Source organism: Cnephaeus nilssonii, assembly GCF_951640355.1.
Source record: "Cnephaeus nilssonii genome assembly, chromosome: 22".
NCBI lineage: Eukaryota > Metazoa > Chordata > Mammalia > Chiroptera > Vespertilionidae > Cnephaeus > Cnephaeus nilssonii.
Genome location: NC_137093.1, coordinates 27,811,423 through 27,830,538, shown reverse-complemented (window position 1 = coordinate 27,830,538; position 19,116 = coordinate 27,811,423). Strand labels below are relative to the sequence as shown.

Here is a 19,116-nt window from a genome sequence, read left to right as displayed (position 1 = left end):
GGTAAAGTATGCCCAGCCGATGTGGACCAGTGGTTGAGCGTCGACTCATTGAAGCAGGAGGTCAGGGTTTGATTCCTGGTCAGGTCAGGGCATATGCCCAGGCTTCGAGCTTGGTGCCCAGTAGGGGGCGTGCAGGAGGCAGCCAATCAATGATTCTCATCATTGATGTTTCTCTCCTCCCTTCCTCTCTCTGAAATTAATAAAAATATATTTTATTTAATTTATTTTTTTGGGGAAATCTTTTATTTATTTTTATTTTTACTTATTTTTATTTTTTAAAAATACATTTTATTGATTTTTTACAGAGAGGAAGGGAGAGAGATAGTTAGAAACATTGATGAGAGAGCAACATTGATCAGCTGCCTCCTGCACACTCCCTACTGGGGATGTGCCCGCAACCAAGGTCCATGCCCTTGACCGGAATCGAACCTGGGACCTTTCAGTCCGCAGGCTGACGCTCTATCCACTGAGCCAAACCGGTTTCGGCTAAAAATATATTTTAAAAAATTGCGGTAAAGTATGCTTTACTTGAAATGTGCCATTTTAACTATTTTTTAAGTGCACAGCTCCATGGTATTAAGCACCTCCACACTGTCGTGCTGCCACCACCACCACCATCTCCAGAGCTTTTTTATCTTCCCAAACGAAAACTCTGTCTCCATTAGACACTGACTCCCCATCCTTCCTTCTCCCAGCCCTTGGCAACCACCATTCTTTCTGTCGCTATGAATTTGCCTATTCTAAGTGCCTCGTATAAATGGATTAGTATAATTTTGTCTTTTTGTGAATGGCTTATTTCACTTAACATAATGTAAGTTTCATCCATGTTGTAGCATGTGTCAGAATATGTTTTCTTTTTAAGGCTGAATAATATTTTATTTATCCATTCATCTGTCAATAGACACTTGGGTTGCTTTAACCTTTTGGCTATTGTGAATAATGCTATGTTTCTGTTTTTAAGAGCTCTTCATATATTAGGAATGTTAGCTCTTTGTCTGTGGTATATCTTGTAAATATTCTGCCAATTTATCAGTTGTCCTTTGACTTTTTCTGATTTTTTAAAAAATAGTAAAAAAATTTCCAGTTTTATTGAGATATAATTGACATATAGGACTATGTAAGTTTAAGGCATACAGCATAGTGGTTTGACTTATACTAGTGTATCTATTTATTTTATTTTTTAAAATATAATTTTACTGATTTCAGAGAGGAAGAGAGAGGGAGAGTGAGATAGAAGCATCAGTGATGAGAGAGAATCATGGATCGGCTGCCTCCTGCACGCCCCCCCCCCCCCCCCCCCGGGGATCGAGCCCCCAACCCGGGCCTGTGCCCTGACCAGGAATCGAACCGTGACCTCCTGGTTCACAGGTCGACGCTCAGCCACGGAGCCCCGCCGGCCGGGGTCAGGCCCCTTGTTGGCCCTCGCTGGTCTGCCACCCTGTCCTCCCTGCCATGTGGCCCCTCCCGCGAGGCTAACACAGGTTCACTCCACTCAGCCTTTCAGGATCCCTTTGGATGCGTTGTTCTCCACTCCTAGAGGTTGCCTTGTTTCTCTTTATTTTAGTCAACTTTTGGAAAAAGAAATTGTTTATAGGTCCATTGCCTCTGCTGGCAGTGAGGCCTGGGACGGGAGTTGGTCTCACTCTTCCTGTCCTGGCACTTGGCGCCTCGCCTGGCAGGGGCACGTGTTCACGCTGAGGGCCGAGGGGCTCCCTGTGTGGCAGCACCCACAGCCCTCCCAGGCGTCAGTCACCAGCCTGAGTGCCGGAGCCGGGAGGCCGTGCTGGGGCTGTTTCCGGCGGGCCCTGCATTGTGACATTCTTGGCTCTTCAGGGGCCCTCTCTGTCCTCTGTCCTCTCTCCAGGAGACTGTGGACGGGGCGGCCTCCGCAGGGGATGGGAAGCAGCAGCTGAAGCTCCGAGCATGGTGAGAACGGCGCTGGCTATCCTGCGGGCGGTGTTCGCTGGCTTCTCCGCTGGGGGGGGGGGGGGGGAGGGGGGGCGTTTTCCCGAGTGGACCTCCTGGCTGTTGGCACATTCGAGGGTGCGACTGCTTGACCTTCTGTTGAGGTGGCTTGCAGGCCTCACCCCGGTTGCTGGAAAGGGCAAAGTTAACCCCTTCTGTTGGGACCTGTCATTCCAGTTCCTGGTCTTCCTCTGTGCTGGGTCGTTGCTGGGTGTCCCCGGCTGTGTTCCTTTCGCAGCGGACAGTACCAGGACATGCTCCCTGACAGATGGTGTGATCCCCCAGACACGTTCCGGTCCTTCTGTGACTGAACTCAGGGCTCACTGCGTGGGGTGCTCTGTTCACTGCGTGGGGTGCTCTGTTCCCGAGCGCGAGGCAGTTGTCCCAGGTGGTCTCACTGCAGCACGTAAAGCACCCAGGACGCAGGAGTGCTGTCCACAGCTCTCTCCCAGGGGAGGCGGAGCATCGCTGCGTGCACTGTTTGGTCAATTAATTACGCATTCTTGGCAGTTGGCTACATTTATGAGTTGAGTTCCTGTCAAGCTTATTCAGTTAATAGCTGGTCTGCAAAATACTCTGCTACATTTTAACCTTTAGCAAGAATAGCATTTAGGAAGAATGGCCTCGAGGAGACCTTGAGACCCTTGTCCTAGCTAACACTTCTTCTTTTTTTAAATTTATCTTTATTGTTGAAGGTATTGCAGATGTCCCTCTAACACTTTTTATTTTTTTAACCAGATGATCTCTTACTCTTTGTTGCCCACATCCTGAGCGGCCATAGCTGTCAAGGCAGAATCAATAGGTTATGGAGCGGAGTTGTAGTCACTGTGGGTTGTGGAAAGACAAGCGACATGTCACCTAACCAGCTCTCCTTTCCTTCACCTCCGTCTTCAGATTCGCATTGCAGCCCTGAACGCCAGCTCCACGGTGGAGGATGACCACGAAGGGAGCTTCAAAAGCCACAAGACCCAGACGAAGGAGGCCCAGGTGAGCCCGCACGCCCTCCTCTCCGGCGGCCCTGCTGCCCACTCTGCAGGGGCCCCGCTTCCCGTCACTCCGATGGTCCTTCAGGGCTGGAGGGTGAGAGCTGGGAGGTGGGCGGGTGAGGATTGCTTTCACCACAGAGGGTACAGCGGGCAGGTAGCAGGGCCTTGCCTTCAGCCCCCGTGACATACATGTTTGGCATAAAAAGACACCCTTTGACCTACGTGAAAACGTCACCTGTCTGTTTGCAGGAAGCGGAGGCTTTTGCCTTATATCACAAGGCCCTGGACCTGCAAAAACACGACCAGTTTGAGGAGTCCGCCAAGGCCTACCATGAGCTGCTGGAGGCGCGCCTGCTGCGGGAGGTGAGGCGCCCCAGGCCTCTGCCCCCCGTCCCCCCTTCTTGGCTGGATGACCTTGGACACATTGTTTCCCCTGTCTGCCCCTCAGCTTCTGCCTGTAGCCTGTGGCTGTGTGCCAGTTGGGTTGCTGTGAGGGTGGAGTGAACCCGGTGAAGCATGTGGGATGTGCTTGGTGCACAGTTCAGAGCCTGGAAGTGTCCGCTGTCAGCGTTCTTCGTCTTCGCAGCGCGCTGTCAGGGAGGCGGGTGGCTTGTGAGCCAGATGACAGTAGAAAACAGTGAATGAGGCTTGATTTTGAGCTTTTGGGTGTTTTTGATGGGATTCCTTTAAGAGCTCTAGGGAGGATTAGTCAAGGGGTCTTCCTGAAGGTTCCTGGGGGCTTGCCTGTTGTGAACACGAAGAATGATGTGAGCACATGGCCTGTCCCCAGACAGGCTGGGATGTGGGCTCGCCCCGGACACTGCTGGGAGCCAGCCGGTGTCCGTGTTAGGAAATGCTTGCTCACGTCCTGTGCTAGAGCAGGTTTGCTAACGGGTTCTCAGAAGCGATGTTCTCTAAGAGTTGTCATAACTTCTTACATGAAGCACACGTACGGTCTTCATGCTCTTTGGGCTCACTTCACTTTGGATATTTAGGTGGGAATTCTTGTCCTTACGTTACAGCGCTTCTGGGGACCCTGACCTTAGAGTTAAAGGAACTTGTGACAAGTTACAGAGCCCGGAGCTCAGCCTCCTACCTCCTGTCCCCGTGTTCTTCCTGCTGCAGGAGCTGGAGGCCGTGGCCCTCCTGCCTGCTGTCCCCAGGTGGTCCCCTCACACTCTTGTCCCCCATCTTCAGACCTGCTCTGGGGGCCCACTGGCTGGCTTACTGATGCCAGAAGTGTCTCTACGTCACTGTTCTTCGTGACAGGCATGGCGGCAGCGGTGGGAGAGTTCCCGTGTCTCTCGGTGCCCAGGCTGCCTGCAGACTGCTCGGGGTAGTCTGGCCTTTCTTCTCCGTGTGTCCAAGCGCGAGGGCTCCTCTGAGAACACCCGGCGCAGCGCTCTCACTCTCCAGGGGAGGATGGCCGCGGCCTGGCCCAAGGAGTGGCAGCGGCCGGGGGAAGCCAGTGTCCCGCGGCTGCCTGCGGCCTTCGGGCCTAGCGTCACTGTGTGGCTGTGTGTTTGTTCCCAGGCAGTCTCGTCGGGCGATGAGAAGGAAGGCTTGAAGCACCCGGGGCTGATGCTGAAGTATTCCACATACAAGAACCTGGCCCAGCTGGCCGCCCAGCGGGAGGACCTGGAGACAGCCATGGAGTTCTACCTGGAGGTGCGGCGTGGGCGGGGCGCGCCCCCTGGTGGTGTTGAAAGTCCTTGGTGGCGGGGTGAGGTTGTGGTCTTATTGGCTGCAAAGAATTGATTTATTTGTTAATCCTCTCCTGAAGATATTTGTCCATTGATTTTCAGAGAGAATGGAAGGGACAGAGGGAGGGAGGGAAGGTGAAAGGGAGGGAGGAAGAGAGAGAGAGAGAGAGAGAGAGAGAGAGAGAGAGAGAGAGAGAGAGAGAGAGAGAAAGAGAGAGAGAATGTGACAGAGACACATCAATTGGTTCCCTCCTACACGTGCCACGACCAGGGCTGGGGATGAAGCCCGCAACCACGGTATGTGCCCTTCCCTGGAATTGAACCTGGGACCCTTCAGTTTGCGGGCCAACGCTCTGTCCACTGAGCCACACCGGCTAGAGTGCTTATATTTTGTTTTGGTTTTACTTTCACATCTGTCAAATATGTGAGAAATACAGATGTTCAGAGTGACAGAATATATCAGGAATATGTTCTGGGCCTTGCCAGGGTGGCTCAGTGGTTGAGTGACAACCCATGAACCAAGAGGTCCCCAGTTTGATTCCCGGTCAGGGCACACGCCCAGGTTACGGGCTCGATCCCTAGTAGGGGCCATGCAGGCGGCAATGGGTCGATGATGTTTCTATCTCCCTCTCCCTCTCCCTCCCTCCCTCTCTAGAAACCAATGAAAACATATTTTTTAAAAAGCATATGTTCTGAACTCGGTAAATTGGCCCCTGTGGTTTCTGTTTGCCGTGCTCCTGGGTGGTGTGAGTGGCTAGGCCGGCGCTGGGCCCTCACCACAGGCAGCTGCCCAGTGAGGGGCTGACCGAGGCTGTGCGTCCTCTGCTTGTGCCGCTTCCAGGCTGTCATGCTGGACTCCACGGATGTCAACCTCTGGTATAAGATCGGTCACGTGGCCCTGAGGCTCCTGCGGGTGCCCCTGGCTCGCCATGCTTTCGAAGAGGGGCTGCGGTGCAACCCTGACCATTGGCCCTGCCTGGACAACCTCATCACTGTCCTGTACACCCTCAGCGACTATACAAGTGAGTCGGGCTGTGATCCTTTCTCCCAGGGGACAGCGGAGGGAGGGCGGCTTGGGTAAGAGGAAGCCCGAGGTAACACTGAAGGTCTCTCTGCCTGCCTGTGGGGAGAATGGAGATGTCTTTGCATCTCTGCTCTGTTCTGCTGGTCTTTCTTACTCAGTGGAGATTTATTGAGCGTGTCAGAGTGAGTCACATGCTCTCGGAGGGCTTTACCTCTGCTCACCTCCTTTCATCCCTGCCTGTGCCCTTCTGTGCCAGGGCCTGCTCCTGGAACTGCTGACAGATGGCCTGGAGGCTGCAGCTGGACTGGTCTGGTGCCAGAGAGCTCACTGCCTTTGCAGAGCAGCAGGGCTTCCGGGCGATCTCTGCGGACAGGGCCCCCGACTGCCTTCCAGTTGCTTCAGCTCCTGGTCTCAGCCTTGCCCTGTGCTCTGCAGAGAACACCTGCCCCTGGCACGGACAGCCCTGGAGCGGGCACTGGCTAAGTGCTCTGGGCCTCCCAGGGCGTCAGCCTCCCCTGTGTGCTCTCTGAGGCCAGAGCAGAGGGTGGCTCGCCAGGAGCGCTCTGAGCAGGGCTGGCCAGTGTGCTGCAGGCGGTCCCAGCAGAACCCAGGTCTTTTTGCTGTAGCCCCTCTGCTGTGGGTAGCATTGTTTTCAGAAGTACTCCCTGGCTGAGTCAGCTAAAATGGGGTCTTGTGATTGACTGCTGTGCGTTTCTTCGATCCCAGAGCAGGAACGTGTTCCCGATAGGACCTGGCAGGTGGCGCTTCAGGGTGCGCCTCAGCGTCTGACCTGTCTCTGTGCCCACAGCATGCCTGTACTTCATCTGCAAGGCGCTGGAGAAGGACTGCCGCTACAGCAAAGGGCTGGTCCTCAAGGAGAAGATATTTGAGGAGCAGCCCTGTCTCCGGAAGGACTCCCTCCGCATGTTCCTCAAATGGTAGGCCCGGCCTCGTGCCTTCCTGGGCTGCACCCCTCGTCCCTCCCGAGTGGCTGCTGAACAGCAGGAGGCGTGTGCACCTCCGGGGGGACAGGCCCCTGCACCTCTTTCCTTCATCAGCACCTGGGGACCGGTGTGGTCTGCCTGTGTGCCCCTCAGCTGTGCGCCCAGCTCAGCACCGCCTCCTCGGCTGGCTGCTGCCTCCTCCCCAGCCTCTTCCCCCGCCAGCTCCTGGCATTGCCAGCTCTTCTCTGGCTGCTGGCAGCAGCCTGATGACCACCAGGCCTCCTCGACACTTGCTTTCTCTTTCTGGGATTTTGCTCCTAGTTCTGCCCAAGTTCATTGTCACAAACATACCTCCGACTCTACACCATCCCTGCCTTGCCTCCAGGACAAAAGCCATGCTCGATAGCATTGCCCAGGAGGAGAGCTGTCAGGTCCCTGGGAGGTTCTAGGCCTGGCCCCGGCGTGCTCTGTCCTGTCCCTGCCCCGCTCCCACTTTGCTCTCACCGAACGCCGTCTTCCCACCGCTGCACGTGCTGTCGCACCTCCTTCACGTTCCCGTTCTCAGGCCGCCGCTCAGCAGCTGTCCGTGCTCTGGCTGCCTCCCTCCCGCGGCGCCAGCTCCTCCGCCCTCTGGTGTTTCCTGGGCCGGGAACTCAGCTGGTGGAGGTCGTGCGGGGGTGTTGTTTAGCTCAGTCTGTCCCTTGTCAGACTGTCTCTGGTTCACCTCTGTCCTCAGGAGCCTGGCCTTTGGAGAGAGAGAGAGCAGGTACGTCCTTAACCAGGTGGCTCTGTGCTGGAGCCCTGATGGGAGGCGTCAAGACAGTCCGGGCGGGAGGGCCGGTCCTGCTGGGCCACCGCAGGCACAGGGTGTCTGTGGAGACACCATAGAGTCTATGGCATAGACTGTGGCGAGCTTGGTTGGCTGATGACTCTTTGTTGGGATGGGCAGGATGGTCTAGAGCAGTGGTCGGCAAACTCATTAGTCAACAGAGCCAAATAGCAACAGTACAATGATTGAAATTTCTTTTGAGAGCCACATTTTTTAAACTTAAACTTCTTCTAATGCCACTTCTTCAAAATAGACTCGCCCAAGCCGTGGTATTTTGTGGAAGAGCCACACTCAAGGGGCCAAAAAGCCACATGTGGCTCGTGAGCCGCAGTTTGCCAACCACGGGTCTAGTTAAATTTTTAAAAAATAATTAAAGAGCAAGATTTGATTTTCCTGTGGCTTTTCTGACATCTCTCTGATACTGTTAATACACATGAAAACCCTTTGCTCAATTTCCAATTGCAGAAGGAACGAAGGGTATTAATCACGTCTAGTGTGTGTGGGCACTCAGAATGCTAATGACTGCCCTTCGGAGGCCAGACTGCATGGTTATTTTATTTGTAGGAAGAATTAATATGGATTAAAGGGTGTTCACTTAGCTGCATCCCTGCCTGTAAAATGTCAGCTTCGGCTCTGGTGTGTAACATTGAAATTCCTCCCTGTCTTACGTGCTGTGCTGGTAGTGACATGTCGATCCATGATGTGTCGGTGAGCGCGGCTGAGACGCAGGCCATCATAGATGAGGCCCTGGGGCTGCGGAAGAAGAGGCAGGCGCTGACGGTGCGGGAGAAGGAGCCGGACCTGAAGCTGGTGCAGCCCATCCCCTTTCTCACGTAGGTGGTCCGTGCCTCTGGGGGTGCTGGGTCGGCTGGTGGGCCCTGCACAAAGGGAGAGCCTCACTCCAGGCTGTGGCGTGGGTGGAGCTGGGGGCACATTGACAGATGGCTGGAGGCGTGTAACCCATAAGAAGTAGTGGGGCCTCCAGGTAGGCCCAGGCTAAGTTCCTCTTTGCTGTTGCCATTCTTTTTTTTAAGTATATTTTTACTAGAGGCCTGGTGCATGGATTGTCCCTCTGGTTGGCCTGTGGGGATGGGGATCTGGCCGTAACCGGCTCTCCAACATCCCCCGAGGGGTCCCGGGTTGCGAGAGGGCAGTTCTCAGGTGACGCACCCCGGAATCGGGCTCCCTCCTCTCTGGTTCTGGGTGTGTCACTCGAGAACCGCAGCTGCCAAGTCACCGCAGCTCGGCAGCTCCTGCATTGAGTGTCTTCCCCCTGGTGGTCATTGTGTGTCATAGTTACTGGTCGCTTAGGCTTTTATATATATAGATTGATTTTAGAGAGGAAGGGAGAGGGAGAGAGAAATAGAAACATCAATGATGAGAGAATCATTGATTGGCTGCCTCCTGCTCTCCCCCTACTGGGGATTGAGCCCGCAACCCAGGCATGTGCCCTTGGCTGGAATCGAACCTGGGACCCTTCAGTCCGCAGGCCGATGCTCTATCCACTGAGCCAAACCAGGTATGGCGATGCTGTTGCCATTCTTAACTCCAGCTACCTGCTACCTTCCTGTAAGTCCCCTCTCAGTCTGCTCCACCCAACAGGAGGAAACCAGATTCAGAGCAGTTAAAGAGCACGGGAAGCCATTCAGGGGTGATGGATGGATGGATAGATGTATCATGTCATTCCACATCATACCAACACACAACACAACAGAGAACACAGTAACAGCACACAACATAGCACAGCACGCCATAGCACAACGCAGTACATCCCGCACACACCGCAGCGCACAGTCATACATCCGCACACACCGCAGCGCACAGTCATACATCCCGCACACACCGCAGCGCACAGTCATACATCCCGCACACACCGCAGTGCACAGTCATACATCCCGCACACACCGCAGCGCACAGTCATACATCCCGCACACACCGCAGCGCACAGTCATACATCCCGCACACACCGCAGCGCACAGTCATACATCCGCACACACCGCAGCGCACAGTCATACATCCCGCACACACCGCAGCGCACAGTCATACATCCCGCACACACCGCAGCGCACAGTCATACATCCCGCACACACCGCAGCGCACAGTCATACATCCGCACACACCGCAGCGCACAGTCATACATCCCGCACACACCGCAGCGCACAGTCATACATCCCGCACACACCGCAGCGCACAGTCATACATCCCGCACACACCGCAGCGCACAGTCATACATCCCGCACACACCGCAGCGCACAGTCATACATCCCGCACACACCGCAGCGCACAGTCATACATCCCGCACACACCGCAGCGCACAGTCATACATCCCGCACACACCGCAGCGCACAGTCATACATCCCGCACACACCGCAGCGCACAGTCATACATCCCGCACACACCGCAGCGCACAGTCATACATCCCGCACACACCGCAGCGCACAGTCATACATCCGCACACACCGCAGCGCACAGTCATACATCCCGCACACACCGCAGCGCACAGTCATACATCCCGCACACACCGCAGTGCACAGTCATACATCCCGCACACACCGCAGCGCACAGTCATACATCCGCACACACCGCAGCGCACAGTCATACATCCACACACACTGCAGCGCACAGTCATACATCCCGCACACACCGCAGCGCACAGTCATACATCCGCACACACCGCAGCGCACAGTCATACATCCGCACACACTGCAGCACACAGTCATACATCCCGCACACACCGCAGCGCACAGTCATACATCCGCACACACCGCAGCGCACAGTCATACATCCGCACACACCGCAGCGCACAGTCATACATCCGCACACACCGCAGCGCACAGTCATACATCCGCACACACCGCAGCGCACAGTCATACATCCGCACATACCACAGCGCACAGTAAAACCAATGGTCTCGGTTTGCCCTCCAGCAGCTCTGGCCCACATGGGACACACTGAGATTTTGCTCCCAAGAGACCCTGCCTAAGGGCCCCTTCAGCTCCTCAGACCAGGTCCTTGTTAGCAGCCCCCCTCCCCCCAAAAAACACCCCAGATGGTGGCCGCAGAGAGCTGTCACAGGTGTTTTAAAGATGTGACCTGTGGGGAAGGAGCTTTTCAGGCGAGTCAGTGAGTCTGAAGGTGCCTGAGGCTGAGGTGCTGCAGGGCTTCTGATGGGGGGGGGTTGCCAGGCCCCGGCCCTGCCCCAGCTGCTCCCCCTCAGCTGTGTTAGACTCAGGATTTTGTCCCTAACGCCAACAAACCAGGACAGCTCTCCCTGCCCTTGGGCGCTGCAGCCCTGGGGCCACGCTGCCGCCCCTCCAAGGCCCTGTGCTCAGAGCGCCTGGGAGGCGGTGCTGACCGCTGCGCTGTCTCTTCGCAGCTGGAAGTGCCTGGGAGAGAGCCTGCTGGCCATGTACAACCACCTCACCACCTGCGAGCCGCCGCGGCCCAGCCTCGGCAGGAGGGTGGACCTGTCTGACTACCAGGACCTCAGCCAGCACCCAGTGTCCGCGGCGGTGGCGGCGCCCGTCAGCGTGGCCCAGCCCAGCCCCGTCAGTGCCGGCTCCTCCGTGACCGTGGCGGAGCCCGTGCTCTCCTGCTCCCCTGTGGCCACAGCCAGCTTCCCGCTGCACAGCCCCAGCCTGCTGGAGCCCGGGGTCCCCCTGGGTGAGCCCCCCCCCCCCCCGCGCTGGCTTTTGGGGAGACCCAGTTTGCTGGGCAGGAAGGATCTGGGCTGTTTGGGTCTCTCAGAGGGACAGGTCCTGCTCATCCTCCTGGTCTGAGGTTTAAGCAAGAGGCCCCGGACCCCAGGGGAGTCTCTCCGCCTGCTCTGGGGGCTGCTCCTCAGGGGCCCCCTCCTCAGGGGCCGCTGCAGTAATGAAGCCCCTCAGGGACGGCGGGGCTCAGGATGCAGCTCCCGGGCCCCTCAGCACCGCCGGGTCCCGGCAGAAAGGCCGCTCTCCCTGCTCGTGCTGGGAGCCGGCAGGTCCTGCTGTTCCGCTCCGCGCTGGCCAGGCTCCGCAGCACTCGGCGCGGCCGCACCCGCAGTCCCAGTTCTTCGGCCGTAACAGCCAGCAAAGTCCCGCCACATGTGCCAGAATCGTTTTGGATGGTCTTACCAATTTTTATTGCCGTTGGAATTGTAAGAAATGTCAGACAGAAGCTCCCAGGCCTTTTCTCGATTTTCTGTGCCACAGAAAAAAGCTTCTGAGTGAACACATGCAGCTGTTTCTACCTTTTTCACTTAGTCATACGTGACTCCTCTGCTTTCTGTAGAAGTCACGTGATTCTTTCACGCACAGCATAGCATCAGGTGCTCAGGCTGGACAGTGGGTGGAGTCAGTGTGACTGCTCCTTGCTCTCACCCACCCCAGGCAGAGGCCCCTGCAGCCATCCGGCGTGAGGGGGGGGGGGGGGGGCGGGAACGCTCGGCTGGAGACCCTGTGTTCTGTAGCACGGAGAGTAGTCTTGAGATCTGGCCTGGGCTCTGCGAATTTGAGAAGGGTGTGGGGTTAGACAGTTTGTGGGGGCTTGAAGATAACCTTGCTCAGGATGCTATTCAAGGAGAGACGGGACCTTGCTTGAATGTTGAAGACGATGGAGAGGAAGCCTGCGGGCGAGACTGAGGGACTCGCCCCGTGTGCGCCGTCAGTCCTCTGCCCCGTGTGACGCGTGTGCTCTCTGTGCAGGCGACCTGTCTGCAGGAGATAAAGCCAAGAAGGGCGTGAAGCGGAAGAAGATCTCGGAAGAGAACGGGGAGACAGCGAAGCGGCGGTCTGCCCGCGTCCGGAACACCAAGTGCAAGAAGGAGGAGAAAGTGGACTTCCAGGAGCTTCTGCTGAAGTTCCTGCCGCCCAGGTACAGTCACGCCTTCTCGGATTTGCAGACACCAACTCCGGCCTGCCCCACCCGTGTTTGTCCTCCACCGCGCCCCCTCCGGCACTGCTTTCCCGTGACGTCCGTGCCAGTGGCCACGCACGGCTCCCCCTGGTTGGGCTCTCGGGGTGTCCTGTTCTCCTGCCGTGGAGCGTCCTGCGGGCGGGGACCAGGACTCGCGCATCTTTTGGAAGGCCAGGCACTTCCGGGCCCTCAGAGATGAGTGGCTTCCGGAGCTGGAGGCCACGCACTCGGGTCCCTGTGCACTCACCCCCGCTTTCGGGGCCGGGGCTGCTGCGTCGGCTTGGCCCGCCCCTCCAGGGCCAGCGCGCACGCTCTCCCCGCCCCTCCGAAGCCTTCCTGACTCTGCCCGGGACGAGGTGAAGAGCAGGACCTCAGGGGCGGCTGTGAGGCGTGGCTCCTGTGACGGGGTGTCCTGCAGGCTGAGGAAGCTGGACCCCGAGGAGGAAGAAGACCCCTTCCATGGCTACGAGGTGCGGGCGGAAGCCAAGCCGGAGAGCTGCCCGAGCACGGGGCCTCAGAGGCTGTCCTTCGCCGCGGCCACATTCATGGAATCTGGTAGGAGGGCCCCCCCCCCCCCCCCCCCCGTGACCATGCCCTGTGGGATCCTCCTCCTCCACCCTCCAGCCTGTCCAGGTTTTCTCCTGGGAGAATGGACCTGGTGTGGTCTGACGTGTGGTCCAGGGGCTGCCTGGACTGGTCTGGGCCTGAGCTCATGGCAGCTGGGAGGTCTGCCCTTGCTCACACTCGACTCTGCTTCCTGCAGGGCGTGGGCTTCAGGCTGAGCCCAGGGCGGGCTCTGTGGTCGGTCTCGCCGACCCCGCTCTGGAGGGCATCGTGGTGCCAGGCAGCGGGCTCTGTGTTTTCTGTGCGCGGTCTTGCTAGCATGCACGGCGGCACTTGGAGGCCAACCCGGTAGTGCCCATCGCAGACCTGGAGGTTCAGAGAGGCCTGCTGGGCCGCTGCGGGCTGGAGCCAGGAATGGCCTGTGGTGGACACACGGGCTCTGCTCACCCCCCCTGCCCATTGCCTCGCTTCCAAAGAACACGGGAGGCCCTGGCACAGAGGGCCTTTATTCAGGCAGGTCTGTCCCCCCCGGCAGAGAGGCAGGATGTGCACACGTTCCTGCTGGAGAACTTCACCAACGGGGGTGTCTTGGAGCTGATGATGCGCTACCTGAAGGCCATGGGCCACAGGTTCCTGCTGCGGTGGCCCCCCGGGCTGGCGGAGGTCGTGCTCAGCATCCACCGCAGCTGGAGGAGGCACAGCGCCAGCCTGCCCAACCCGCTGCTGCGCGACTGCAGCAACCAGCACATCAAGGTGGGCGGGCGGGCGGGGGCTGCGCCGGGCCAGGGCCCCTGTCAGCCTGGGGCCAGGGAGGGGCTCAGGGACCTTCCGGGGGAGGGGGCTGTGGAGCTGCTGAGCTGCACTGACTTCTGGGCCTGGGACGTGGGCCTCTGGGGTTTGAAGCAGGAAAGCAGGGAACCTGGTTTGTGCTGAGAGAGATCCCTGGTGGCTGAGTGGAGGAGAGCGTGGGGGAGCGTGGGCACAGGTTCTCAGGAGGCTGTTGCTCGGGGAGCCATGGCGGCGGCGGTGGGTGGGGTTCTGGAGGCAGAGCTGACAGGCTGAACTGAGTGTAGGGTGAGGGGTGAGACGGGGAGGACTCCTAGGGATGGCTCAGCCTGGGCTGGTGCAGGGTGGTGTAGAGAGGCTGGGGAAGAGAAGGCTTGGCTATATTTGGGGTCCGGGGGCGGTTACTGAGAAAACCTAAGTGCAGAGGCTGAGTAGGCTGCTTCGGGGCGTGGTGGGGTCTTTAGTAGCAGGGGCCAAGCCATGCCGTCCACCTGCCCACAGCACTCCATACCGCAGGCTCCTCCCCTCGGCGCCTCCCAGGGCTCAAGGGGACCCAGCGTGCTTGGCCGCCTCTCCCAGTGGGGGAAGAGGCGGGATGCCGAGGAGGGGGCGCTGGGAGCCTTCAGGGCCTGCCTGGCCTGGTGGTACTTCTGGCCAGGGCACTGCAGGTTGTGCAGCCTCTGCTGGGCCACTTCCTTTTGTGCCTGAGAGCAGTACTCTGACCTGCAGACTCTTGTTAGTCCTCACCCGAGGATATTTCCATTGATTTTTAGAGAGAGTAGAAGGGAGGGGGGAGAGAGAGAAACATCGATGTGAGAAAGACACATCAATTGGTTGCCTCCTGCACGGGGTCAGGGATCGAGGTACGTTCCTTAACCGGAATCGAACCCGCAACCTCTCAGTCCAAGGGCCTGCACTTTAACCACTGAACCAAATAGACCAGGGCTGACCCCGGATCCCTTTAAGGCTTGAGTGCTGCGGTGTGGATACGGCAGCTGGCCCCGCACTGGGCAGGCGACAGAGCGGCCCGTCATGGGCTAGGCCCTCAGGACTGAAGACCGGGTCCCAGGCTCCTCCCAGGTGATGCCCGTGTAGGGCCACATGCTCCCCTCTGTCCTGGCGGGTCGCCGTCGATGACCATGTGCTAAACGGGAAGCAGGTAGAACAGTGGTTTTTTTAAGTCTAAGTAAGTCTTAGTTTAGTTTGTCCCATTCCCCACCCTTTGGCGACTGTGCCCGTCCCTGACACCTCGGTGCCTGTCCCACAGGGCATGATGCTGATGTCTCTCTGCTGCATGGAGCTGCAGCTGGACCAGTGGCTGCTGACCAAGGGCAGAAGCGCCTCGGGTAGGAGCGCTGTTTCCTGTGGCGGGGCGTTCCGGGCCCTTAGCGGTCAGCAGGCAGGGGCGGTCAGCAGGCAGGGGCGGTCAGCAGGCAGGGGCGGTCAGCAGGCAGGGGCGCGGGGAGCCGCGCCGCGGAAGTCAGACTTGAATCTGCGAATCTGCAGTGGGCACATGTCCTGGGTTGGCTTATCCGGGGTCTCAGCCGAGAAGTGTTAGCAGCAGCTGACCACCAGAGGGAGCCACCTACCTGCTTTTCTCTTCCTTGGGATGGAAGGAAGTGAGAGCTTAGTGTTCCCAAGTTAGCACGTGACAATTTCCGTGTCCCAGTAATTTCTCCAGCAGAGCGAGGGCCGAGGGGGCGCTCTGGGAGCAGCAGGGCGCCTGGACCTGCACATGAAGCTGACTTGTTCTGTCTGACTTTTCAGTGTCTCCTCGGAGCTGCCCTGCTGCTGGTGGGGCGAATGGCAGGTTTGGGCCTGATTTCCCGGGAACCCACTTCCTGGGGGACCTCCTGCAAATGTCATTTGCCTCGTCTCAGCGGGACCTGTTTGAGGATGACTGGCTGGAGTTTGTGGTCCGCGTGTATTGGCTGAAGGCTCGGTTCCTGGCACTGCAGGTTGGTTCTGTGCTCGGCTGCGTGGGGAGCATGCCCTGGCACCCAGAGGGATGGAAGAGAGCTGGATGCCTCCTTGAGGATGTGCCTGTGCACGTGTGTGGCCCCTGCCCGGGCTCAGCTTGAGGAAGTGGGACCTGGTGGGGGATTTTCAGCATCGCGGGAATCCCGGCGTAGCTCCAGTCTGTGAAGCACAGCAGCACGACAGGGCCTGAAAGGGGCCTCCTGAGCCCCCTCTACAGCCCTCACTCAAGGTTGCCTCGGGGTCTGGACCCTTTGCTTACGCTTTCCTGAGAAAGCCTGAGCGAGCGCACGAACGGCTGCAGAGCTCTCTAGAGGGAGTCACTTCTCGGAAAGCTGCTTTGGAGCCTGGTCTGGAAGGCCAGTGACTGGCTGTTACCCAGCCCTTCGCACATGGTGGTACCTGGTGCACTGTGGTAGGATGAGCAACCGAGTGCACGGTCGGTTCTGGAATTAGGACAGGCCTAGCTTGTAATCCTGGCCCTGCATTTATTACCGTGCTTTTAAAAAAAAAATTTTTTTATTGATTTTTTACAGAGAGGAAGGGAGAGGGAGAGAGAGTTAGAAACATCGATGAGAGAGAAACGTCAATCAGCTGCCTCCTGCACGCCCCCCACTGGGGATGTGCCTGCAACCCAGGTACATGCCCTTGACAGGAATCGAACCTGGGACCCTTCAGTCTGCAGGCCGACGCTCTATCCACTGAGCCAAGCCGATCAGGGCATATTATCGTGCTTTTTGAACAAGATGCTCAGCCTCGCTCAAGTGTCCTAAGTGTCCTTACCTGTAACGTGAGGTTAATGATACCTCCCCTTAGAGTCGTGATGTGAATTCATTTGTCTGTTCGTCCATCCATCCGTCCATCCATCCCACAAATACTCACAGCCCCGCTGTGCATCAGGTCCCGTTCCAGAGTCTGGCAGAAATTGGATGAAACTGCCCTGCCTGTGTCTGCAGGCTGGTGGGTCAGGGAGGTGAGGCCCTGGCATAGCAGCGAGTCCTCTTCCTTCATCCTCTGTCCTCTGCTCTTCCTTCGACCAGGGGGACATGGAGCAGGCCCTGGAGAACTATGACATCTGCACGGAGATGCTCCAGAGCGCCGCTGCCATCCAGGCAGAGGCAGGGGCTGAGCACGGCGACACTGTCATCCGGCTCCCCAACCTCCACAACGACTCGGTCGTTTCCCTGGAGGAGGTGCGTGGGCGTTGTCTTCAGGGTGCAGAGCTGTTTGGGGCAAGGCCAAGTGCAGCGCCCCTGCTGCTACCTCCCGGGGCCCCTGCAGGCCTCCTGGTGAGGAGAGGCTTGTGGGTAATGGGGCATGTGACCTTTGGCCCAGGGCTCCATGAGTCTGGTTTGCTGAACTGACTACGAGACTCCTACTATTTTGGCAAACACTGTTCTGAACCGCTCTGGTTCTGGGGATTTTTTCTTGTTGTTTTCTTAGGTTTGTTTTTTAAAGAATTGAACTCCTTGACTTGAATAGAAATAATTTTTTGTTTGTTTTGTTACTCCTCACCTGAGGATATTTTTTTCCATTGAAAGAGAGTGGAAGGGAGGGAGTGGGGGAAGAGAGAAAGGGAAACATCGATGCGAGAGAGACACATCGATTGGTTGCCTCCTGCATGTGCCCCGACTAGGGCCAGGGAGTGAACCCACAGGCCAGGTACGTGCCCTTGACTTGGACTCGAACTCTTGACCCTTTGGTGTGTGGGCCGACACTCTAACCACTGGGATACACCAGCCAGGGCTTAATAGAAATACTTTTGATAAAGTATTTGCCTAATGTAAATGCTGATATATTAAGGGGAGTCTGATTTTGGGTCTGATAAATGCAAACACTGGCTGGGTTCAGGGAGCATGTGAGGGGTTTATCACCCGCTGGGAATTCTGGGTTTCTTCCAGATCGATAAGAACCTGAAGTCGCTGGAGCGGTGCCAGTCCCTGGAGGAGATCCAGCGGCTGTACGAGGCTGGCGACTACGAGGCCGTGGTGCAGCTGCTCCGCCCCACCCTGTGCACCAGTGGGTTCGACCGGGCCAAGCACCTGGAGTTCATGACGTCCATTCCCGAGAGGCCGGCGCAGCTGCTGCTGCTGCAGGTGCGTGCTGCCCTGGGCCCGCCCCCTCGGACCTTCTTTGCTTGATGTGGGTTATTCCCTGAGGCTTTGAGAACCTACAAAAATGGGAGTAAAAGCCACTAACTCGGCAGCCAGGAGGGTGCCAGTCAGCAGATATGGGAGGAAGCGGGAACTTAGGAGTGCGGGTCCTGGGGTTCATGTACGCGGCTCAGTGTGAGCCCGCACTTGACTCTGAACTTTGCACGGCAGAGGAGGGAGCATAGTCAGGACCTTAGCCATCCATCCAACTGCTTGTTCCTTTGCCTGGCTTTTGAATCACTTTAAAAGTTAACTAGTGAGTAGATACGAAAGTGGGTAAAATATCGGTATAATGTAAAGAATCAAGATAAAACGAATACCCACGTGGTCACATCGTTGAAGGAAAAGAACAGCAGTGTGACGTGGGAGCCCATGTGCACGCTCGGTTTCCTTCACGCCTCTGCTCCTCAGGAAGAAAACCCTACTGAGAGCCCGCGGCGCCAGCATCTGGTGGCGCTGGAATTTCCCCGCCCTGGGCCTCAGCTCCTCTCCCCACTCTAGCTGGGGATGATCGTTGTCCTTACCTCAGACGGCTGTTGTGGGATTCTAAGAATTAGCATGTGGGCACCATGCCTGGCTTGTAGCATGTGCCACGTGGGTGCCAGCTGTCATCACTGCCAGCATCCTCAGGAAGCACGGAGTGGGCCGCGGAGGCTGACGAGAAGATGATAGAAGCGATGTGCTTATGGCACTGGGCGGTCCGTGTCCTGTCCCTGTGGTTCTCACACTAACCACGCTGTAGTTACTATCTTACTGGGTCCTTCCCCTTCAGTCTGGAGAGCCAGCCCAGTCTTCTCTCAGGTTTTTTGCTCAGATTACATGAGACCTTGTAGTTACTAGCATTCACTTTCTTGAACTGGGAAACAGATGAAAGGTGCAACTGTGGAGCAGAGGGAGAGGCCGCTCTCCCTGGTCAGCGTGGGGAGGAGAGAGCGGGGCAGGGGGCGTCAGGCGGCCCAAGCGGAGGTCGAGGGATGACATTCGTCCGACCTCAGTTACCATGGCAGGTGCGGGAAGAGTCCGGCATGGCTGTGCGGGAGGGACAGCTGGGTGTACCCCGGGGGCCACTGGGTGGGAGAAAGGCAGAGGCCAGTCCTCTCTGCCTCTGGGAAAAGGCCTCAGTGGCTCAGGTGCCATCTTGCTCCCGTGGTCTAGAGCTCCTGGTGCGGCACATGCCCTGTTGGTGGGAACTGCTGTCGGACAGGCACTGAGCACTGTGGGCTGAGGCCTGGGCCAGGGACCAGGGAAACGCCTGCTCTTTGCAAATAAGTGAATCCTGGGTTTTGCTC

The 19,116-nt window shown here is 57.5% G+C and overlaps 2 protein-coding genes across 2 annotated transcripts in view; both read left to right on the top strand.

Moving 5' to 3' along the window:
* RILPL1 (Rab interacting lysosomal protein like 1) overlaps positions 1 to 9,185 on the top strand; it is an 87,930-nt gene extending 78,745 nt beyond the window's left edge. The window contains exon 8 of the transcript XR_013813039.1: positions 8,613 to 9,185. The gene's annotated coding sequence lies outside the window, so the exon portion shown is untranslated. The remainder of the gene's footprint in view (positions 1 to 8,612) is intronic.
* The window catches only part of CABIN1 (calcineurin binding protein 1), a 77,900-nt gene that overhangs the window by 1,583 nt on the left and 57,201 nt on the right, over positions 1 to 19,116 (top strand). The window contains exons 2-16 of the mRNA XM_079762627.1: positions 1,865 to 1,926; positions 2,860 to 2,952; positions 3,201 to 3,314; positions 4,485 to 4,619; positions 5,496 to 5,676; positions 6,487 to 6,616; positions 8,135 to 8,284; positions 10,828 to 11,114; positions 12,137 to 12,305; positions 12,766 to 12,902; positions 13,447 to 13,664; positions 14,965 to 15,043; positions 15,465 to 15,655; positions 16,715 to 16,867; positions 17,576 to 17,770. Coding sequence (XP_079618753.1) covers positions 1,924 to 1,926; positions 2,860 to 2,952; positions 3,201 to 3,314; positions 4,485 to 4,619; positions 5,496 to 5,676; positions 6,487 to 6,616; positions 8,135 to 8,284; positions 10,828 to 11,114; positions 12,137 to 12,305; positions 12,766 to 12,902; positions 13,447 to 13,664; positions 14,965 to 15,043; positions 15,465 to 15,655; positions 16,715 to 16,867; positions 17,576 to 17,770 — 2,235 coding nt within the window. The 5' untranslated portion in view covers positions 1,865 to 1,923. The remainder of the gene's footprint in view (positions 1 to 1,864; positions 1,927 to 2,859; positions 2,953 to 3,200; positions 3,315 to 4,484; positions 4,620 to 5,495; positions 5,677 to 6,486; positions 6,617 to 8,134; positions 8,285 to 10,827; positions 11,115 to 12,136; positions 12,306 to 12,765; positions 12,903 to 13,446; positions 13,665 to 14,964; positions 15,044 to 15,464; positions 15,656 to 16,714; positions 16,868 to 17,575; positions 17,771 to 19,116) is intronic.